Raw genomic sequence first — 25,224 nt, forward strand, 5'->3', positions numbered from 1 at the left:
GGTTAGAAGAAAATATGTACTTATCTATTTTAGATATTTATACACTGCTTTTTTGGAGTTGGGTTACATAATACCCATTTGTACCCATTTGACTCTTAGGTCATTTTTGAAAGTCCTTTGTAAGGAGCCCCCTTTGAGGGAGAAAAGGAAGGGGAAATAAACTCCCCAAAGAGGTTTGCCTGGCACCATCTCTTTACTCTTTTGGGCACCAGGCAAAGAACTTTTTGTTCACTTGATATTTTAAAGATTTTAACTGGTTTTTATAGTAACTGTTTATATTTTAGTGCTATTGTACCTTTTATTGACTAAGAACTGAGGTTATAGAGAGATTATTGTGATGCTTTATTGCAGGTGTTATTTGTGATGGTTGTAATTTTGTTACTGTTGTGTTTGTATAACAGTATTTGTTAAATTAGTATTACTTATTTCATTGTATATTTGCTGCTTTATTGTACACTTTCTGGCTATGGGGGCAGGATAGAAATCTAATAAATAAATAAGTAATTTTGCCAGCTATGTCAAAAGGCAAAAATGTTTGCCTGTAAATTATTTCATATAGCGAATGTAGTGGGGTGGGTGTGTGCGCACATTGGTGGGGGGAATGTTTTCACTGCTGAATGTCTGTAAATAAGTTTAATGCAATCTCAAATGCTTGAGGCTACAACTGTATGCACATTCAGCTGAGAGTAATCCCAATTCAACATTCTGGCATTTACCTCTGAATTACATATGCTATTATTAATTAAACTAAGTAGCATAAAGACTGATAGGTGGGTGTACCTTCTCATGTATTAGCTTTGAGAAAGGAACAGGGGAAACGTTGCAGCAGAACTTGCATCTTGTAAATTTCCTCAATAGTTTTGTTCATGTTTAATAATGATTTTTGGCTCCAGACTAGAGTTCACACATTTTGCTATTCAAGCAACAGCAAAATATCACCCCATAAAATGAGTATAAGGCAGTTAGTAACTTACAATAGGGCACACCATCATAATTCAGACAATTACCCAGTTATTGGAAGCAATGCTTATGAATAAAAAGTTGTAACTGGCTATTGTCCATCATACAACTGTGTGTGCTGATTAACAGTGTTAATAGGAAGAATCAAGGTCGTAAAGGTCATTTTGGACAGCAACTGCAAGGCCCTGTCCCAAAAGCAGGACCATGATCTAGTACATAAGGAGATTTTATTTGGGATATAATATAGTAAGATTGCTCAGCTGTAGAGCAATACAGAATCTGTTGCACAGCATGGCAACATCAAATTAGTAAATAATATTAACTGAAGATACTTTTCTAAAGATTAAGAAGCACATCTAATGCACCCATTAACTATTCAGGTTAAAATTAAATTTCCAGTTTCTGATTTTTTGGCTGCCACAGAGCAATTCATTCCCTGAATTAATTTCTAAAATCTCTCATTATCTCAAATATATAAAGTAAGTTTGGCATGTAAACCTTTGAAGGGAATTTGTTTAAATAGTTCTACCTGATATTTCATTAAATCACAACCAAATGTTTCACTTGTAAGCCTGAATCATTATCACTGTAAAGTTACTGTGCAGTTCCACTAAATTAAGTGATACTTACACTCAAGTAACCATGCATACAATTATAGTTGTAACTATACATTTTTGTGGAATGCAGTCTATCTTACCTAACTTACCTAGATAACCTAACTTTATTCAATATAGTTAACATACATATAACAAATCTAGAACATGTGTAATAAAGTTAGTACTTTGCTCAAAGCCATTTAGGGCACAATGTTAGGCACATTCAGACAGAAATAGTCCTGTAACTCCTAGCAGCCTTCCAGACAATTTGAGAAGCTGAGAACGGTAAGATCTGTTTTGGTAAACTTGCATAGGAATGTAACCTCAGTGAACATTAATTAATTTCAAAGTTTTAGAATCTTCTCCAACCAAATCCAACTGGACATACACTGAACTGGACATCTGTTATCCCCAAAAACCACAGTTTGTACAAAACCATATCCCTTATAAGAACAGCAGATGACCTTTTGTTAATCTAGATAAATGCTCAGATATTAGGAGAGGAGAAGAGAATTTCACAAAATTGCAGAGTTGTATTGATGTTATACAATAACATTTGGCTTTGCTTTTGAAATACTTTTAGATTTCTAGAATACACATATATGAACAACACATTTCAAATAGGAAAAACCTACTTCTAGACACCCGCACCAGTTCTGATACATTGAAGACGCCAGATTTTACAAAACTATCCTCAAGATACACTGGAAGGAAAAACAATGAAAAGGTAGTTAGGACATTTGGAAACACATTCATCCATGCATTATACATAAAATATTAACTGGGAATAAATGGTTGGTAGCCCAATACATGATACATCATCCCATCCCACTGCTTTACAATGCAAGTTAGATTCCAAAGGTTCCTCTGAGTACAGGAAAGTAAACACAATATGTTCTCGTACCAAGAGAATTTGGTGATGATATCTAGTTAGTAAATCCACCATGAATGTGTACTTGGGGTTCCAGCTGTGTGGCAGAATAAAATGTATGCATAATGTTTTCTGATTAATTGTAAGGCAGTAAAAAAAAAGGATAAGCAGAAGAATGCTCTTGCTCAAATCAGAACATAAAAAGCAACTGTTGACACTGTTAGCCTTTGGGTACTGACCTCTACTGTAAACACTATTTAATTTTATAGCATATTATTACACTGAGTACAAAGGAAAAAATACATTTTCTACTGCAGGGTGATTACAGGTTAACTCAAAAAAGACATTTTTTAAAAAACCTCTTGGTATTTATTTCTAAATTGCTGCAGTCTGATGATTAGTTTTTTAAGTATTTAAACCTAATATGCAGTGTCATTGACTAAAGTCTCATTTTGCTGAATAGGTAATGTCATGAGAAATAGTATACTTCACTAATTATTATCACTGATAATTTTAAAATCTGGTGGAGGAAAAGAATCTGCCTGAAAAAAATCTGAACAATGTAATTTGTTATAATCAGAGGGTCAATCAAATGAGATGCTTCTGTATCTATAGAGCAAAGAGCTAGGAGAGGTTAATTGCATTCTTTTTTAAGGAGGTGTGAAAACCCCTATTTTAATACCACAATTATGAGACTGGTGTCATTGTGAATACTGGGCAAAAACCCAAGTGCTGCATGCGCCCATTTCTAAGAGACAGGTTTGGAGCAAGTTGTCATAACACAGCTTGTTTAAAGAAGTACCTGAAGGCTATATTGACTTTCAAACAGGAATAAAAATAGATTTTTTTTTCTATTCAAACATGTACCAAGTAACTGCAAGTCCTGAAAGTTTATGATACAAAATATTTCATGTTTCCAAGGCCCAGCCTCTTTTGGAATACTTAATCACAGCAATTACTTGTGTTAAAGGATTTAATTTTCCAGTTTAATACTAAATACTTCATGCTCTAGCTGTTACAAATCCTAAGTTAGTGCATTAACTACCTTTCAATTAAAATATGTTATGAATATAATTATGTACATGCATATTATTTATTTTCTCATTCCAATGTCTAAAATTGCCTTCTAGTATCATGAAACCTAATGGTTAGCTCAGTAGACTAGCCCTTGATAAGGCACAAATCATGGAACTGTTAAGAAGCCAATCAAAGAAAGACATAGTCCAAGTATGTTGAGATTGTATGTTATATAATTTCTAGAACTGGACATCTTGTCAATATGACCAGTCAAAGACTGTCAAATTATGGTAATATTTAAAAACTTAGAGCAGAAAATGTACTTTAATAATCAACTAGTTTGATAGTTAAGCTAATTACAGAAACAAATCAACTGCTAGGATCTACAACTACCCAGATCAACCTATAGTCAACAGTGAACAAAGGTCACTGTTTCTCTCACTCAGCACAAGGTCACAAACCTCTGCCCCCTTTCTTGGTTCCAAGGCTGAATAGGAGGGATAGATAGGAACAGGGATGACCTGTGAACACCTCCAAGACAACTGCTGCAAGAATCACACAACCTCTCACTGGGCTGTAAGACTAGGCAGAAGGCAGGACAAGTGTGTGGAACGGAATTTTGAAACCTGATCACAGTGAAGCAATTGCATTAAAAAAGTAATGATTGTAACGCAATGGTAGTTTAAGTACATGTAAATAATACAGATCCTAAGATATTGGTCTGGTTCAGATGTGATTTTTGGAAGCAAATTATGGGTATCTTAACCCACAATTTGTGGGAACATACACTGTAAATGATGCAGCAACAACCTACAAACATCTCATTCCCAAGTTGTTAGTGTGATGTTCAAACTGGAATGCTTTGAAATATTTGTGGGTTTAACAAGCAACATTTACCTAACAACAAACCCATACTTTGCAGCCCAATGTTGCCATTATGTGTAAATATTCCCATTTGCCTTCTTTTTTTAAATTTGGTATTTGATTTCAAATCAATGAAGTCTTCTAGAAATAAGTAGACTGTTTGTTTAACATGAACATGTTATGGCAAGTAAGATTCTTTGTGATAGTTGATGTTATGGAATATGAACTATGAGCAGCCTTTGAACAATCCAATTTATCAAGTTCAAACAAGGACATATAACAAGTTGTTGCTGCTAGTCGCTACATTATAATGGAACACCTCTTGTCTGCAGATTTCTCAACACCAAAGCAAATATAAGTGTTCATTTAAACATGAAAAAAATGAACATGATTACAAGTTCCATGGAAATTTTGATTTGTGAATGATAATGTGGGATAATATATTTGAAAGTTCCCTAAATTAAATGTAATAAATAATACCAAAAACTCCTTAGGAAAACTCATACAAGAGAAGAGATATAGTGTAACCTTTTAGTTTTTGTCAAGCCTTCATTGCAATTCAGAGATACTTTTTTCCTTTTAAATCAAAGAGGAATTATACTTTTGATTCTTAATTTTTGATGCTCTTGTACAAGTGTTCATAATTGTCAGCTTGCATAGAAAAAAATCAAGTTACACAGCTATATTATGAAGCTGGGTTCTTGAACTGAACCATGTTTTGTTGTGCATAAGAGATTCCTGTGAGGGATTTGGTAAAGTGTAATACCTGCCTATCAATACTAACCAAAGAACAACAAATTGCTGATATGTTGCAATAATTCCAGGAAAGAGAAGCGCAGCCTATAATTTAACATGAAGCACTGTCAACAGAGTTATTGCCCTACAATAACTTAGTGCGAAGATAAAAAAGGCTGGGAGTATACATATATAACTTTCCCCTGAGGTTTTTAAAAATAGGTCTATAGAAACTGGATGCTTCACATTCTGAAAGTCATACTCTAAAAATACAGCTTTGTCTCACTGAGTATTTCAGAAAGTTTTCATCTACATATTAATCAGGTGTCCTGGGCAGTATTTTTAGCACCAAAACCTTTATTAAAACTTAGGACAAGTTTGAGGGATACAATAGTTTCTGTACCATCCATGACCAATGTGGATGTGCAGTTTTTGTAAGGTAATATACAGATCATGAAATCATTCCTTGCCATGGCATTGTGCTTTCAGGAAACAAACCATGGGAAGCATGGCATGGTTTGTTTCTCATTACTCACTGATTCTTAGAGTCAGCTGAGTATGCCATTCAAAATTATTAGTCTGCTTAAGTTTTCTAGCTGCTCTCTACAACAGTGAGAGCATGAGAACAGTTTTTAAACAAACACTGGCATAAAACTAAGCAAAAACCATAGCTTCTGGTAATCTCAGGTTTGTATAAAAGCACGGGGGGGGGGGGGGGCTTCATCAGCAACATCCATTTGGCATAACAATGTAAAAATATATAGAAATTAGTTTATAGCAGGTATGGAGAATCTCTGGCCCATGCAGCCTCAGATAGGGCCACTTATCAAAGCCCTAAGGATGGGAAAGCAGCTGAGCTCTGACTCCTCCAGCTGGCATCTATGAATAAGGTGTCAGATTGAAGTGCTCTTGCCAGTGTTTCTGTGAGGCTCCTGACATCACGGGTTGCTGCTGCTCTCCAAATCATCGTGAGCAAGGATAGCATAGTCATGCAGTTTTTTTCTGCTCCTGCCAGGTGGTTTGCTATCCAACACCCATGCAGGTGCAGAGACAAATCTGCATTGTGCCTGTCCAGTACATAGCAGGAGAGCAGAGGCCGAAGTGTTTATGGCCATGTGCCCCCAGAAAGCTCAAAGGTAGAACAAGTAGGCTTCAGCCAGTGATGGGGGTGAGGAGGTGGGGGATCTTTTCTATTCTCTCTCTCTGTCTCTCTCTCTCAGCTTATATCTTGTTCAAAAGTTACAGTATTTTTCCACAGATACATTGAGAAGATTATAAACATGTAATTTTAAAACTCAGTAAAATAATATTTCAGAAAAGAAAGAAATCTACATGGAATAGCTGGAGTTACTGAAATTGCAAAAACCACAAGAGGAATCAAAATTGTTAAAATCTTTTTCTTTTTTAAATCAGCTTATAAATAACAAAATGACTCCATGTCCAGCTACAAAATATGATGGAGATATATCTGGGATAGCCTTTTAATGCATACAGACTTGGAGAGAGCATCATCAGTCAGATTCTATCATAGCTTAATTTTGTATAGCCTGACAAAAATGTAAATAGCTAAATCTATATAGTCATATCTTAATATTCATCAAGATAACACTCTGTTGATATCACTTCATGCAAGTAAGTTCTGATCCATATACTTGTTACAGTAACAATTTTTTCACTATTACGCTCATTATTGCATGTTTAAGCAAGAATGAGACCAGTGAACTTTAAGATGAATCTTTTCTTCCATTCCTATTAAGTTGGTTATCCCCATGAGCAAAAAAAGAATGCGCCCATCTGAAGTAAGGATCATATGCAACTCAAGGAATACTACTAATTATTCTTTCAGAAGCTATGTAAAGCCAAAGACTACCTGCTACTATGTATAAATTAATTCTGGAGCAGCACATTACAATTACATTCTAAAATGCTTCAAAAGCCCTTTTAACTGGCAAACAGAAAATTATTATGTAACATATATGCCTAGCCCAAAAGAATGTAACTGTTCCAGTGATGCTGTCCACAGAGCTATTACTACAGATTCCTGGGATCCTCAGCCAGGGGAGTCAGTCTAATTCCAAGGGAAACATATGCTGTTTCAAGCATGTGTTATTTTATTCTCTCTTCTGTTGTCAGATTAGGAAGACACCACAGGATGAACTTCTTGGAGTCAATCTTGTAAACAACATTAAAAGACTAGGAGTAGACCACAGGAACATGCTGCTCCTCCCACACCTCCTTCCTCAGTCAAGCAAAAACATTAACACAGCTATTATCTAAGGCAGGCTTCCCCAGCTCAGTACCCTTCAGAGGTGTTTTGCTGTGCTGGCTGGAGATAATGGGAATTGTAGGCTAACATTGTGTTTTGTGATGTCACTGCATATTATGATTTTAACTTGGGTTAACTACAAAGCTATTGGGAACTAGAGAAATGTAAAAATGAATACATCTATAATAGTCCAACATATCTGGAGGATGCTGTGTTTGCAAAGGCCCATCTAAAGCAAAGGATTGCCTGTTTGTTTGTTTTTTAACTGGGATTCTAAAACAGGGGGTTATACTGATTAATAATTTTTCACTAGGAATATTCTTTGATATGCTTGAAAATTAATTTAACTAGTCCCTCAGTTTAGAAATTTCTAAGAAAAAGCAAGGGAATAGTGCTACATTTATAGAAATCATGTTTCTTTTATGTTTTATATTACATGAACCCACCCTGTCTTTCTGTAACACTAATATTAACTAATACATAATTCAGCCAAAAAGATGAAATACAGGGATCTTTCTCAGCTAAGACCAAAGTAGTTCCTTAAGGAACCCACTATCCTTAAGGAAAAACAGTAGTTAGAATGCAAAGTTTGCTTTTATCGTTCTTCATACTTTCCATTTTTCTAATTGTGTCACCAGCTCCTTTTTGCTTATTCTCCTTAGTTAAGAAGGCAAATTATCAGACACCCTAAAGAATGCAGCAGTCTGGCCAAACATAGAGAAAGCAACTTTCAGTGCCAACAACCTCACCAACTACTAGTTTCCAGGCTTTTTTTTTTCTTGGCAAAGCTCTTGAGAAAGTGATAGCATTTCAAAATTACAACAATATTACTCTTCAACATGCTGGCTTCAAAAGTAAGATGAAGATCAAAGCCAGAAATAAGAATGGCCATACTGCAATAGGAAGTTAACTGTTTCTCAGTCCTGAAGTGGGAGAGGATGCCAAAATATTCATTCAAAACTTCGTGTGACCCATTAGACCAGTGAGTATTTGGTGTTTACTATCATACATTTCATTTTCCAGTCACTGTAAATCTGTATACTTTCTTGAGGCCCCACAAGGAAATAATGCATAACTTTTGGGACCAAAACGTGTCCTTTAGGACCAAGGTATTCAGATCTTGCTAATTCTCAAAGTAGCAAAGGACAAGGAAGGTGAGAAAACTCTTTCCTGGCAATAATCTAGCTATTTTGGAAACTCTGTTAAGAGAACAAACCCCCATATCAGCATTCAAATTCCTGCAATCTTTACACACTCAGCATTCATGCTTTGACAGATCTATAGCACATGTTGTGTGCTGCTTTAGTAGCCAGATTTCTAACTGGGATGACTTACATGGAACACATTTCAGTAATTTAGAAACAACTGCACTCATTACTCATGAATTTTGGGGCATAATTCAAGATGCTTGGTCTTGTCTTGTCGGAAATCTGCATTATCTATCATTGTTTCTATTATTATCTTCCTTGATACAGTAAAACCTTAGACTGTGAGTAACTTGTTCTGCGAGTGTTCTTCAAGATGAGCAAACATTTCTAATAAATTTTAACTTGATAAATGAGCGATGTCTTGCAATACGAGCAGTACGTGGCGCCAAACATCACACGATCACAACTGAGCCAATGGTTCTTCTCTCTCTCTCTCACTCTCTCTCTCTCTCTCTCTCTCTCACTCTCACACACACACTGTGGTCCTACAACTCCCAGCAACCCTCCAGGAAGGGAGGATATGCTGGGAATTGCAGAAATGTTTTTCTGTCTAAACATGCGCAGGATTGCACTAGAAGCAGCTTTAAGTTGACAGCATTTCCTTGTTGGTTACTGCAAGGCATATGCTCATTCTGAAGACAAAGGGGTTATTTTTATTAGTCTTGGGTTGTTTAGTGCTGTACACTCACATTGACTAACTTATATTAGGTTCTACTTAACTGTTCCAGTGATTTGGTGTATATTTGGTGCTGCTTTGTTGTGAAGATCTGTTGAAAAATCATGTCAGGTCTTAACTGTGGACTTCAAGGCTTGTGTGGGAGATGTACATGGTGTGTTATACTACAAGGTTAGAATCTTGCATCTGTATTTTCCCCCCTCCCCAAGAGGGAGATACTGAAAGGTAAACCAGATGCAAGAGGTTATGGAGGAGATCTTGTCTACAAAGGAGGAGGAAAAAAAGGCAGAGGAATCCCTCACTTCAAATGAGATTAGGGAGATGTGTAAAATGTGGGAAACAAATTTTGTACAAAAGCACCACCCAAATAAGACTGTAGCAGTATGAGTGATGAATCTGTTTAATGACAATGCAATGTCACATTTTCGCAAAATCCTCAAAAGGAGGCAAAAACAAGTTTCATTGGATAGGTTCCTTGTTAAAGTTGCATGAAAAGAAAAAGATTCCATTGAGCCAATATATAGCAGTGATTCTGTTAGTGAAAGTTGTCCTACACAATAACCCTTCTCTCTCTTATCTCCCTTCACATCAGCCACAAAGGTTTTCAAAGATAAGTGCAGGTTAATTTGTTTTATTTTTCTTTATATTTTGTATTTTCTAAATTATGTATTATCTTACAGTTTTGCAATAATTTTATATGAATATTTCTGGGTTATGGAACGAATCATCTGAGTTTCCATTATTTCTTATGGGGAAATTCGCTTTCATATACAAGTGCTTTGGATTACAAGCATGTTTCCAGAACGAATTATGCTCACAAACCAAGGTTTTACCGTATACCATTTTGAAATTTGTTCATTAGATTTATCTCTTCTCTTTTCTACTAAAGAAACTATTGTGACAAATATCAAAAAGGAACAGGTTGTTAGATACCTATATGCTGAAGGAGGGATGAAGGAGTCATATAGCATAATTACCGTTGTCACATAACGGGCTAACTTGCATCCCCCTAGCTCACATTCTGTTCTCTTAATATGCACGTAAGTTGTACTACCAACTTATCCTTCTAGGAAACTGCAACAAAATCAAATTTCATCCCTCTTCTAATTTAAAAAATAAATAGAAATAAACAAAAATGGTTGGAGCACAGAAGAACCCCAAATTCTCCACAGGAATGCTTGTATACGGTAGCTTAATAATTCAAATAATAGGCTCTAAATGGAGGAACAAAAGAAGGTTAAATACAGATCAACTTAATCTCTTTTTGGAGCTAATTTTCTTAGCATAAACCTTCAGCAAACAGAATTAAAATCCACTGAGGGGATCTTTGCTATGATTTTTAAAGATGCCAAACTATACTCAAGCAAAAGGTCAATGGGTCAGGCATTGTTATGAAGATTTTCTTGACTTGCATAGCCTAAGGAAGAATTAAAAATACTACAACAGTTTTACCTTTAACAGATAGCGGATATATGCATGTAGGATGTCATGAAGATATACTTGAGAGAGAAGATTATAAGCACAGAATTTTTTAAAAAGATGAAAAATAGTAATGGAGCCATATTAACTGATAAACGATTTAGAGAACTGTCATGAGGGCTCTTTGAATGTTGAAGTATTTGAAGAATGGCAAAAATATAAGAGAATATTAGAAATAATAGATACAAGACAAGCAGCAAGATCTCTATAATTTACCTGACAGAAATATTTCAAAAACATAAAATAAGGTAGATAAACTATTAGGTAATTTGCTAACAGGTGAGCAAGAAAAGCAACAAAAAGCTTTGATATTCACAGAAGAAAGGAAAACTTTAGCAACAGTCAAAGAAGAATCAGTGGAAGAAAAAGTACTTTGAAAAATTATACACATCAGATCAACAGGAAGTTTTACATTCAATAAGCATTTAGCAGAAATTAAACTTCTAAAACTAGTAAATAAAGAAAATCAGGTCATAATGGAGATTAAAGAAATGAAGAATACATAATACACCTGGAACAGATGGGATACCAGTGGAACTGTACGAAAATGGAAGAAGCATCATTAGTAAATTGCAAATGCTATTTAATGAATATTTAAAAAGAGATGTAATACCAGATTCATAGAATAAAGCAAGAATTATATTAATCCATAAAGGGGGGAAATAAAACATACTTTCATCAAACAGACTCAATTCATAACTAAATAAGGATTACTAAATTTTTATGGCCATGTTGTATTCTAGATTAAATATTTTTATAGCAACTGATCATAACAGTTTCATCCCTAAAAGCTTATTGATAGGGTGCTTTATCTGCTAAAATGCTCTAAGAGAAGAGAAATATCAGCATCCTTTACCCTTCTTAACGCAGGGAATCAGAGAATTATTGGTGTAAAAGTCAGAGAAGAAAACTGTATGATAGCATTATGTGTGGATCCTATATGATCCAAAATTCCAAACAGCCAATCTCAGCTATTTATGATGAACTGAGAAAATTTGGAGAAATTTCCAGCTATAAAATTAGTAAGAGCAATATGGAATACCTGGCAATAATTTTACCTGAAGCATAACAACAGAACATATCCAAATAGTTCCAAATTAATTGGCAACAATGGGAGTGAAATATCTTAGGAACATACTTATTGGAGGATTAAAAAAGGAGGAGGAGGAGAAAATAATTTTCATAAGCTATTTTAGAACATACATGCTATTTTAAAAACATGGTCAAACTTCATGAATGGGTAAAACAGCCTCCATTTAAATAAGTATTTTCCCAGGGAAAATTATGTAGCCAGTTTCCATATCAATTAAAATGGATCAACTTAAAGAATAACAAAAAATGTTAACTACTTTGAACTTAAACCACAGGCCTGAACATCTTGCAGGAAAAGAAAAATGTAAGGAAGCAGGATTATAAGCCCCAAAAACTGAATTATATTACAACACATAACAAAATGTTGAAGAAAGATAATAAAATTATATGGCTTAAAATCTTACAAAGCAGCACAGCTATGCCTCTAAAACTCTTTTCCTGATGTTCTACCATAGAAGTTTATGAAAATAAAGAAACTGGGAGCTTACTTGTTAAAGCAGCTATAAGTCACCAGGACATGTGGAAGAATATACTATCTCTCTGTATCCCCTCTACTGACATCTTTTTGCCTCCAGAATTTTTTAAATTACAAGGCAAACCTACGCTTTGGAAAGAGGTGAATGCTATTCAATTTTAGGATTCTGTAAAGAATGATACATGTATATCCATGGCAGAAATAGTAGTAAAGTTGGATCAGAAACAGCCTGGTTGGTGACAGGTGCTACAACTGAGCAGTGATAAAGTACATATGGTGAGCAGCAATATATTAAAAAGTTGACAGACTAGATTTGAAGACAAATTAACTTAACAGAAATGCTCTAAAAGGCTCCTAGCATTTATCTACCATGTACTGCTGAACAACACAAAAGAGAGAGGGAATTAGTTTCAAACAAGTTAGCACCCACACTTATAAACTACTAAATGATAAATGGGAATATATTTGCACCAAAGATTATATTTGCAAGATTATGAACACATTTATGGATAGTGTCTAGGTTTCATATGTTGTAGGACTGACTAAGAATTATTCTAGGAGTTGATGAAGAATTATTCTAGGAGATGGTAAAAGTAATCATTGGAAATACTATCCCAGACAAACCTTTGATAATGTTATTTGGCTGTATTATAAGTACCATGAGTTAATATGGAGTTTGGTTGTTCATGCACATATTTATAGGCTGCCTATAACTGCCGTGGCCTTCCTAGGTGGCTTCTTCTTATTATTATTATTATTATTATTATTATTATTATTATTATTACATTTCTATGGCGCCCCTTGTCGAAGCCTCGGGGCGGCTTACAAACACAATAAAATACAATAAAATACAAAAATAACAATATAAAATTAAAATTAACAATATAAAATAAATAAAAATATAAAATATAAAAGAAGTCGCCCTGGCCAGATAAATAAGCAAATATTGTTAACAATTAAAGTGACGTTTAAATAAAAAGGTCTTCGCCTGGCACCGAAAAACAAGTAATGACGGCGCCAGGCAGACCTCTCTGGGGAGCGCATTCCATAGACTGGGCGCCACCGCAGAGAAAGCCCTCCTCCGAGTACCTACCCTCCTAATTTCTTTCATGGAGGGTTCCCGGAGAAGGGCCTCTCCCGCAGATCTCAAGGGGCGGTCGGGCATATATGGATGTAAGCGCTCCTTCAGGTAACCAGGACCCAAGCCGTTTAGGGCTTTATAGGTCATAACTAACACCTTGAATTGGGCCCGGATTTCAATGGGAAGCCAGTGAAGCTGACGGAGGACTGGAGTCATGTGAACATAATGTCCCGTCCCCATCAGCAACCTGGCAGCTCTATTTTGAACCAACTGAAGTGTTCCAACTGTCTTCAAGGGAAGCCCCACATAAAGCGCGTTACAGAAGTCAAGGCAGGAAGTCACCAGCGCGTGTGTCACCGTCGCCAGGCAGTTGTACTCCAGGTAGGGGTGCAGCTGATTAATCAGCCGAAGCTGAAGGAAAGCGCTCCTCGCCACCGCTGTCACCTGAGCTTCCAATGAAAGCTCTGGGTCAAGGAGTACTCCTAAGCTGCAGACCTTGTCCTTAAGAAGGAGTGCAACCCCATTCAGGACCAGGTCAAATCCACCCTCTCCGAAACCCGATCCGCCAACCAACAGGACCTCCATCTTGTCTGGATTGAGCTTCAGTTTATTGGCCCTCATCCAGCCCATTACCTCGGCTAAGCACCGGTTCAGCACAGCCACTGCCTCACCTGGATTGGTGGAACATGAGAGGTAGAGCTGGGTATCATCAGCGTACTTTTGATTCTGCAGCCCACACCTCCTGATGACCTCTCCCAGCGGTTTCATGTAGATGTTAAACAGCAAAGGGGACAAAATGGAGCCCTGTGGTACTCCATGGCATAGCTGCCATTGCGCAGAGTCATAGTCCCCCAGCACCAACTTCTGGTAACGGCCGTTGAGAATACATTAAACTTATAATACATTAAACATATTAAAACATAATAAACACATTAAAAACCTATTTAAACACTAAAACATCTATAATAACAGTATAAAAAAGGGCCACAGCATTCAGGGGTTAAGTGTAAAAAAAATTCTAAATAGGTATGTCTTTATCTGGCGCTGAAAAGAAAATAAAGACAGTGCCAGGTAAATTGTCCTAGGCAGGGAGTTCCAGAGATGGGGAGCAGCAATGGAAAAGGCCCTGACTGCCACCCCTCTCATTCCCCTGAGTGGTGGCACTTGTAAAAGGCCTCCTGAGCTGATCTGAGAGGGCGAGTAGGTATATATGGGTGTAGACAATCCTTCAGATAGCCAGCCCCCAAGCTGTTTAGGGCTTTACATGTCAATGCAAGCACCTTGAATTGGGCCTGGGCCACAGCCAGTGAAGTTCTTTCAGAACCAGTGTTGTATGGGCTGCTCTTGAAGTACCAGTCACAACCAAGTGGCCCAATTCTGCACTAATTGCAATTGCTGGACTGTCTTCAAGGACAGCCCCACATAGAGTGCATTACAATAATCTATTTGGAAGTTACCAGAGCATGCGTAGCTATCTTTAGGTTCCCACTTCTAGGTAGGGGCAGAACTTGAAAATCTGCTGCAGCTGGAAAAAGGCACTCCTAGACACTGAGTCCACCTGATACCCCAGGGGTAGACTGGGGTCCAGAAGCACCCCCAGACTGTGGATCCTGTCCCTTAGGAAAAATGTGACCCCATCCAGGACAGGGTAATGTTCTCCTAAGAGGTCCCCACCACCACCAATAGTACCTCCATCTTACCAGGATTCAGTGTCAAGTTTACTGACCCTCATCCAGTCCATTATCAAGCCCAGGCCTTGGCTCAAGTTGGGAACAGACTCACCTGAATTAGATGAGGAAGAGAGGTAGAGCAGAGTATCGTCAGCATATTGCTGACTCCTCAGCCCAAACCTCCAGATGACCTCCCCCAGAAGTTTCACATAGATATTAAACAGCATGGGCGACAGTACAGAGCCCTGCAGAACCCTATGATGCGACTGCCATGGGGCAGTGCAACTGTCCCCCAGCACCACCTTCTGGACACAGTCAGCCAGGTAGGAGCGGAACCTCTGCAATGCAGTGCCTCCCACTCCCAACCCAGCCAGCCTGTCCAGAAGGACACTATGGTTGATGATGCTGACAGCCACTGAGAGTTCAAGGTGGACCAACAAGGTCACATGCCCCCTGTCCCTCTCCCTGCACAGGGCATCATACTGGGTAACCAAGGCCATCTTCATCCTGTACCCAAGCCTAAAACCCTATTGAAATTGCTCCAGATAATTTGTGTCCTCCAAGAGTGCCTGAAGCTGTCGAGCCACCATCTGTTCCAACACCTTGCCCAAAAATGGAAGATTGGCAATGGGACAGTAGCTATCTAGTTTCTGGATCCTGGCCTTTTTAGGAATGGTCTAACCACAGTCTCCTTTAATAAGAAGGGACCACTCCCTCTCTCAATGAGGCATTGACAGTCTCCTGTATCCAGGACCGAACCTTATCCATAGTCCTTTCAATCGACCAAGTCAGGTACGGGTCAAGCAGGAATATGGTAAATCAGACAGAGTGAAGCAACTTGTCCATATCCTCAGGTTGCAACAATTGAAACTCATCCAGTGATGAAACATAAGATGGTGCACTGGACACTTCCAAATATTGATATATAAAAACAGTAGAGTCAAGCTCTTGATGGATCCGAGTGAGTTTTCCCTCAAAGTGCTGAGCAAATTCATTGAGGGCTCCAGGGTCTCATCTGGCAAATCAGCTTGTAGGGGCCTCCGAACTACCCAAAATAACTCAGCTGGATGGCACTGTGAGGAAGCAATGGAGGAGGCAAAGAAGTCATGCTTTGCCCACTTTACTGCCACAGAATAGGCTCAATAGTGAGCTCTTAAATGTGTTCAATCAGACTCATCGTAAGACTTCCTCCACCTGTGCTCTAGTCATCTCCCCTTTTATAACCTAAGCTACTTAAAAATGGAAACAATTGGAGTTACCCCTACTTGCAGAAACAAATATGGCATGTGGCTGCGATGGCTAAGCTAAAAGAATTTGTAAGGGTGACTGATGGGAAAAGCATAAAACCAAAGTTCAGGAAAAATATAGATTGATTGATTGATTGATTTGCCTATACCACTCAATGCCTCAAACTCTCTATTTAACATACACTTCCATAAATTATGATCTACACATGAATAAAGATGATCATGAGATGTTACATATTGATGGATGATGAGTTGTATTGTTTACTCTCCCTCCTCTGCCTTTTCTCTCTCTGTGTATATAAGCTTGAAAGTTATGCAAGTAATAAAAAATGGAATGCAAAAGAAAAAATGATGAAAGACTGCCACTTTAGCTGAACTGTTACCTTTTGTGCAATAGCAACCATGTTATTCTGCTAACGTAAATGACTTTCTGGTAGCAGAAACTAGGTTCCAAACTAGTGCAAATGGAGAACACAACCCAAATTAGGCAGAGTTCTATGAATGCTATTTGAGCTTGTGGAATGCCGTGTGCATTCGGCTAGTTTTGCTAGAACTGGAAGGAAGAAATTATAAGCTTGTGAAATTATTTCTGCACACGAAATAGGGATGGTTTATCACAACAGTACTAATCTGCTCAAGTACTCTAACCTAGGGAGGCACCCAGGGAAGGAGAGACTGCACATGTGTGCAGCATAGTTTTCACTGTTTGCTTCTTTTGCATTGTTTCTTTCCACCACATCATATGCTGCTTCTAAATCATCCAGAGTTTCTAAAACCGCTCATAATGGGTGCTGTCTGGGGAAAGACAGGAAGAAAGCTCATTGTTCGGGTGAAATCCTCTGCAAACTAGTAACAGACCTCAGTGGATTAAATCTAAATCTAGAAGTATTAGGTCTTAGATGGAAAGCTGGAAAAATGCTTTTCCTGAAAATGTGAATAACCACTGCCAGTCAATGAAGAAGTACAGTGCTGATCTGACCCACTACCATATGTTTAATTCATATGTTCTTAACAGTAATTTTCAAATCTAGAATAATCTAGAATAATTATATGTATGATTCCAAGGTATTTTTCCTGAAGTACGTAAAAAAACCTCCTTTTTGAATTGCTTCATTCTTCATTTGCTTCTGGATACTATCAACTACACTTTCATTTACTGAAAGAAAGAGACAGAGAATAATTTCACTAATGTTAAAGCTTAAGGATGGTTCCCAATTGGCAACTGCTTGTGAAAACTGGAAGTATGAACAATTTCTTAATTGCAGACTAAACAAAATTAGGAACAAATCCTGCCACACTACTCTGATTTTATTTTTTGACTGGGTAATCTAACTGATGGACTGTGGAATGCTGTGGACATAATATATCTTGACTTCAGCAAAGCTTTTGACAAAGTGCCCCATGACATCCTGATTAGCTGAAAGTGGGATAGATGGAACAATGATCAGGCAGATCCATAGTTGCAAAATGACTGGACTCAAAAAGTGCTCATCAATGGCAACTTCTCAAACTGGGGAGAGGTAATAAGCAGGGTACCACAGGGTTTAGTCCTGGGCCCAGTGTTCTTCAACATTTTTATTAACAATCTGGATGAGGAAGTGCAAAGAATGATTATCACATCTGCAGATAACACAAAACTGGGTGGGCTAGCTGATATCCTGGAAGACAGAAAAGATGTAAGCTGATTTTGCTAGGTTGGAACATGGGGCTGAAAACAACAGAATGAAATTCAGTAAGGATAAATATCAAGTTCTGCACCTAGGAAAAGGAAACCAAATGCATCATTACAAGATGGGGGGGGGTACTTAGCTCAACAACACTGCACGTGAGAAGGATCTTGGAATTGTTGGAGATCACAAGCTGAATATGAGTCAACAATGTGATGTGGTTGTCAAAAGTTCAAATGTTTTAGGCTACATTAACTTCCAAAGCACATAAAGTACTATTTCCTCTTTACTCAGCACTGGTGAGGCCTCATCTAGATACTGTGTGGTGTTCTGGCCACCACAGTTCAAGAAAGATGCAGACAAGCTGGAGAGAGTTCAGAGAAGGACAACACAGATGATCCAGGGACTGGAAACAAAGCCGTAAGAGGAGAGATTGAAAGAACTGGGGATGTTTTACCTCGATAAGAGAAGGCTGAGGGGAGATCTGCTAACACTGTGTAAGTACTTGAAAGGCTATTACAAAGATTAAAGCCAGGATCTCTTTTGGATCATCCCAGAGTGTAAGACATGAAATAGTGGGCACAATTTACAGGAAGTGAAATTCCAGACAGGTATCAGGAAAAATTTCCTCACTGTTAGTACAAAAATGGAACCAATTACCTAGGGAGGTTGTGGGCTGAAGAGGCATTCAAGATGCATCTGAGAGGGATGGTTTAACCTGGAGTTCTGCACTGAGCAGGGGGTTGGAACCAATGGTCCTTTGACCCCTTCCAACTTTACTATTCTATGAGTCTGTGGTAAAAACTGAAAGGAATGTTTTTTTTTTGTCCTGACAAACATCATTATATACTTTATACACAAGTTTTCTGTCCAACAGAGCCCTCAAAGCAATGCACAATAAAATCCCAACAACATACAGACAAAGAACAAAAACGTAACTTTAAAAGCAGACTAAAATTAATTTTAAAAGCCAAAGACTTGGTGAAACTATATTGTTTTTTGTGCTTATCTAAAACTCACTAGGGATAGTATAGGGCTGAGTTCTTTTGGGAGGGAGTTTCTCACCTGAGATGCTGCTAGAGAAAAAGCCCATCTAATTTAACCACCAACTACACCTCTCTTAAAGATGGGAGATACAACAATTGGACAATCTGATACATCCAATATTTTGATATCTGATGTAGATATAAAATTATGGGCAGGCTCATACAGCCCTCTAGCTACCCAAGCCAAATCGCAAAACTGCATATGGTTTCACTAAAGTAATATATTTTGGGATCCAGCTTGTTAGCCTATCCCTGCAACACTGATTTCAAAAAAAAAAAAAAAAAATATTGCAATGAATGGATTCTTGATATCATTTGCCACTTCATGAAAATTAATATAACTGCTGTTTATCTTAATTAAAGGTTTCCTTGCCAGCCCAAAATACTTTGCTGCCCAGTTATATCCTCTGTTTAATAGTATAATCCTTGTTCTCAAACATGGTTCGACTGCAAAATGGCCTAGAACTAATTTTTACCTGGTGGATTCTTGGCAGGATCATTGTGGCTTGGACTTCCTGATTGTCCAGAATCTACAAAGAAATTGAAGAAACATATTATCAATGTGTTACTGTAATTATCAATTTGTTACTGTACACTAGGGTAAGGGTTCATTGAATCAGAATGCTCTATGTGATGAGAATTCTAATTCTCATGTTTTTCAACAAGGGACAGTCTTCTGTCATGCCCTGTAATACTGTTGCACATATGCGTAATTCATCTTTCATAAAGCTCTCATATGGGGTAAAAATGTTCTTGAAGGCATGGGAGGCAGGCACAACAGTATTTCAGAGATTTTGGATTTATAGGCATTGTTAAGGATGCAATCAAAGATTTTAAGGATGCAATCTCATACACATCTATCTAGTAGTATCTGTTTAATTCAAGGTTCTGAGTAAACATGTTTAGGATTGTGCTACATGTGACCAACTATTTGCATAAGAATGCATGTTCTACAGTCATATAATGCGAACATAGCCATAAATTTCAGGAAGAAATGTATCCCTTAAAACCACATGTATATACAATGTTTCACTTAGCCAATTCAGGATTAGAAACATTCAGTATCTGTACCTTTGGAACATCTGACAGCTGATTCTGTCAACACAAGAGATGCTAATGTTGAATGCATTCTCTTTTACGCAAATAGTAGTCTGAGATGGCTTTAACAACCTTGGAAGGTGGGAAGGGAAGGAAGGAGGGAAAGTTTAGTTTTTTTCTATATCTTTTAAAAAATATTTTATTATTTTTTCAATCTATATGCTGCTCCATTATCCACAGGCTCTCTGGGTGACTTACAACATATTAAAATTCAACAATATAAAACAATACAAACACAATATAACATTTACTACAAAGTTATTACTACATTTACTCCTATATCATGACATAGGCATCTTTAGCCTCACTAAGGGTTCTGTATTCTTTAACAATAAAATGCAAAAGCAGCATTACTTCTCTACATGGTATATGTTCTCTATTTTAAAAAAATGAAATCTGAAAGTTAGCCAATTAACCAAATTATAGGCAATTATTTTATTATCATTTTATTTATTGATTGAATTTATATGCCACACCCTTAGCCAGAAAGACTTTCTGGGCAGCTTACAGTCAAAGGTACAACAATAAAATTAGTTAAAATACAGTTTGAGTTAAAACAACAGAATGAAACTGGACAACAGAATTATAAACAAACAATAATAAAATGATTTAAAAGATCAATTTATAAGAGTGATCTGGTTGTTCAATTCACAAAAAGCAACAGTAAAATTAAGACCTGTTCTTAAAACCAAATTAATCACCAAAATGACTCTGGAATAGAAATGTTTTCAACAGGCAATTAAAAGATAGAGGAGATGTCTGGTGGATTTCAATAGGAATTGAAATAGGAACAGGGCTGTAGAAAAGCCCAAATGCAACTGACTTTCATTTGGATCCAAATCACTCTTTGCAATTGCAATATTTATTGTACTACAGCAATCTGTATCTCTTAGGAATATGAAATAAAGTTTTACTGTTCACTGTTCTGTCTTGGGCTTTTTATCAAAAGATTTCTGAAAATAACTTTACTTCAGAACGAAAGTATGCTGCTGCTGTTGTCATCGTCGTCAGCATTTCTATACTGTCTGTAGCTGAAGCTCTCTGGGCATTTCACAGTGTAAGTCACCCATCCAGATTTCAGCAAGTCCTGATCTTGTTTAGCTTCCAAGATTAGGTAGGATCAGGCACTTCAGGCTATATGAAAGCATAAACCATTTTCACACGCTTAACTTAGGGTCAAAGGGGAGGGGGGGAGTTTGCTATAAAACAGTGATGGGAGGAAGCATACAAAGGGTACTGTGTAAATTTGTCCAACCATCACTATCTTAAAGCTCCAGTGTAAAAAAAAAGGTAATTTTTCTCAGGTTAGAGAAAAAGTCTTGAAAGCACTGGAATGACTGGGGTGGGGAAGGTGGGACAGTTGGACAGGGTACCTGATCCTTGCATGCTCCTTTTATGGTTAAAAGTTAACTCCCATTTGCTCTGTACAGCTGAACCAGCAAGCACATGCTTAATAAACACATGCACAACTGTTTGCCCTTTCATCTACAACAGTGTGTGCCACAAAATGTTTTTAAATTGCCACATGATTCTTTGTTTTTTATCTTTCAAATTAGCACTAATAGAATTTCACAAGGTCCCTGTGAAGTGATCATTTGCAAATGAGATAAACCTATAGCACTGGATGATTATATACACAAAACTTAGGTGCTGGATAAGTTGCAACATGAAATGAATCCTTCCCTCTTACTCCAGCTATACCTTGTGCTTCTCTACTGGAACTCCCTTTCCTGTGTTTGTGCTTACTCCCATAGTTCAGAATAAGATAAAAAGAATACTCATACAGTCCACTTCAATTTGATTCATGTATCATTCACTGTATTTTCCTTGGGGAGAGGATTGATTTTTAAGAACAGCTGCCTCTGTGCAACTGCTTGGTTAATTTATGAGACAGAAAAGTGTATCCACTTGTGATACTTCAATACTGAGAACAATTAAAGCAGCAAAGTTACCTTATTTGCAACTGGACTGTTCTTTATCACTATTAATACAATAGAAGTTTGTTTGTTTGTATCAGTGACAAAATATAGGTGATTTCCAAATATTTTGCACTTTTGAAATATATGCTGAATAAGGGGGCTGCAAGCCAATATGAAAAGGAACCAGCTATACACACAACCAACATTATCAAAGAATCCTCTCATGTGTTTCCTTCCCCCAAGCTACTCCAGTGGTTTTATATTACCGCAACTTCCTCAGCACTAGTGATACAGTTGAATTCACTTCAGGACTGCTGCTTCTTGACACATAACATGTCATAATCCAATTTGCCAAGCCTCAGTGGAATCTCAGGTATCTTTATAGCTGCTTACCACGCTTCAGTCTTCAGTAAACATCCAGAAAGCTCCAAACCCATACAAAACTTCAATCCAATCCAATCCAATCCCGCTTCTCTCAACTTGTTGCAATAGGCTGGGGAAGGCTGGACTAGTCTATATGATAGTATGCTCTTCAGATATAGTTCTGAAAACAGGCATCAACTTACTTTTTCTTTGGACAGCCTAACCTGAACAAAGGGTGGGAAAACTCAGGGCAAAGGGCCGAAGGCAGCTTTTCTGAGGTCCTAACTTAGCATTCAGGATTCCTCAGAAGTCACACACACCCTTTTTCTGACTGAACAGCTGGTAGTTTTCCATCATGTACAGTTTTTCCCCCCCCCCCCCCCATGGACAAAATGTCTCTTCTAAGGTTTAGTTATGGGCACTTGGTATGTTAGACCAAACTATACTAGTATTTTTAGCACTTTGTCTCTAACCACACTGGCCCCTCCCACCACTGGAACCCAGTCCAAGAACTTCCCCCAAAAATTTGATTCTCAGGGCCAAAAATGTTCCTCATTCATGGCATGAACCCCCTCCCCCACCTCCTTTACAATGGAAATTTCTTCTTGGTTACCTATGTTATAGGCATGCATCTTCTTTTACAGATTGTTTAAGTTACAAATGAAATTAGAGCAGACAGTCTCCATAAACAGGGCACTAATTGCTGTGTTTGCAGAACAGGGGTGGGTAAGAGAATCTCAGATGAATTAAAGAACAGTGAGGTCAGGATGAGCGAGAAGGTGCCATCAAACTGCAGCTTCTAGATCTTCTACACAGTTTGGGCTGATATGCCATTCTTAATGCTCCAACTAGATTGCTAAATGCTTAAACTAGATTCTAGGTACTTGGTAATGAACTATAGTCTATTCTTAATAGCTGGGTCATAGTTGTCCGCTAGTCCCTACACAGACAGTTCAGAAAATCCTGAGCAGTTGGTCCAAGGCTCAAGTTTGTTCCTGCTGAGTGAACAGAAGGACACTAGGCAGCAGAATTAAGCAAAGCATGTACCAGGAAGGTAGCTATTTTACAATAAGTTACAGACAGGCAAAAGTATACTGAACAGATTGTACACGTCAGTTCTTGCGTTTAAATTTTATTGATGATTACCCAAATTAACTTTAACATGTAATCAAGATAAACACTGACAGCAATAAGATCAAAAAGGGCACTTTCTCTCGAAATATGTTCCAAAGTCCATTGCACACACCAGCAGCTACTATCTTATTGTCACCATATTCTTACTGAATTGATAAAATTTCATCTATAAATAGTACTACTTCTCTAATAGTTGGTGACATGTGATAATTAATCACTTGATTATTTTCTTTTTGTTGCACTAAATTTGTGTCCCCCATTTTTTCCTCCTGTATGGAACCCATAGCAGCATCAAGTGAAAACTTGTAAGGATGAGTAATCCTTCAAACACTATAGAGAGAATTTCCATATTATCTGAAACATAATGCTTTCCAGTGGCCAGCTCATACTTCCAGATATAAGGCAGAATGAAAGTGAAAGGCATGGATATGTAAACAGGCTCTAAGATTCAAAAAAAATGTGCTTTCAATTAAAGAACAGCACTAGTGTAGAAAACGTACTTTTATTCTTTAACATGTTTTGAATAGTTCTTCTTTCAAAAGAAGCGTTATTTCCAACTAAATAAGATAGTTAGATCTACTTGGGCTTACAGATAGCCAGAAAACTACCCATATGCTTTTGAAATCAAACCCTCCGCAAAAAGCTGAGTGCACTGACATGATGAACATATTTTCAAGTATTGATAGCATGAACAGTGCCAATTGCCTTGCATAATTTTAAAGACCACTTCTTCTCCTAAAGAGGTTGTAATGAAACACTTTAGGAATAAGGAATACTCCCCCCCCCCATCTTTCCTCTCTATATTTACTTGAGAATGTTTAATTTTTCATCTTGCCTCAGTGCAGGATTAGTAATTTTTTAGTTTACTATTGCTTTTTAAATACCTTTTGGTATATAGATTCACAAACGCCTACTCTTAGCATGTCCCTCTTTTTCAGAATGGACAGAGTAAAGGACATTCCAGAGGGATCTGGTCAATTTTCTGGCTGGTATGGCTGGAACTGAGCAGGGCTATCATGGACAGGATATTTGGGTGGTTTGGGGGGGCTTTCATTCACAGGATTGCCATCAGTCAGAGACAGCTTGATGGCACCTTACAAAAACAAATGGCTAGTGTTCCTGTTGAAGCCCAGGTCACTTAGCAGAATGTGAAGATGACTAGGCAATAGACATGACTGACATGATTCTACCAAAGTGCAGTCTCCTTCTGAGCAAAGCCCAACCAGCTTTCCTAAAGGCTCACCTGGCGTATGTGTTATACTCTTTCTGGTGAAGACCTTAATTTCCCAGGAATCGTAGTCTTTCAGTGTGGTTTAAACCTTTCACTGTACTTTATTGTAGCACTGCTGGAATAACTGCTATGGTTTTAAATCTTGATTTTCCATGTTGTGGTTATAAGTGTTGAGAACTATTAGGCACTGGAATAAAATATTCCATTATTAAAACAAAACAAAAAGGAACATTTTAAGTAGCACGAGGACAGCTGGTCTGTATGACACAATAAGCTACAAGCCTGCCTCTGCCACAGCTTGCATATTCAAAATGGCAAATCACATACCACAAAGTGTTGTTGTTAGTTGCGAAGTCGTGTTCGACCCATCGCGACCCCATGGACAACATTGCTCCAGGCCTTCCTGTCCTCCGCCATCCCCTGGAGTCCACTTAAGCTCACACCAACTGCTTCAGTGACTCCATCTAGCCACCTCATCCTCTGCTGTCCCCTTCTTCTTTTGCCATCTATTGTTCCCAGCATTAGACTC

The 25,224-nt window shown here is 37.6% G+C and overlaps 1 protein-coding gene across 10 annotated transcripts in view; it reads right to left on the reverse strand.

Annotated features, from left to right (window-relative positions):
- Nucleotides 1–25,224, reverse strand: part of NFIB (nuclear factor I B) — a 213,663-nt gene that overhangs the window by 75,509 nt on the left and 112,930 nt on the right. For 9 of the 10 annotated variants that reach the window (XM_044427761.1, XM_044427760.1, XM_044427759.1 and 6 more), the window contains 2 exons: nucleotides 19,427–19,480; nucleotides 2,192–2,260 (listed from right to left, as the gene is read on the reverse strand). In XM_044427761.1, the coding sequence (XP_044283696.1) occupies nucleotides 2,192–2,260; nucleotides 19,427–19,480 (123 nt within the window). Of the gene's footprint in view, nucleotides 1–2,191; nucleotides 2,261–19,426; nucleotides 19,481–20,021; nucleotides 20,421–25,224 lie in introns of those variants that run through there. The other variant, XM_044427767.1, reaches the window with a different exon arrangement.

This window comes from Varanus komodoensis, unplaced genomic scaffold (assembly GCF_004798865.1).
Source record: "Varanus komodoensis strain SLA01 unplaced genomic scaffold, ASM479886v1 scaffold19, whole genome shotgun sequence".
Classification (NCBI taxonomy): domain Eukaryota; kingdom Metazoa; phylum Chordata; class Lepidosauria; order Squamata; family Varanidae; genus Varanus; species Varanus komodoensis.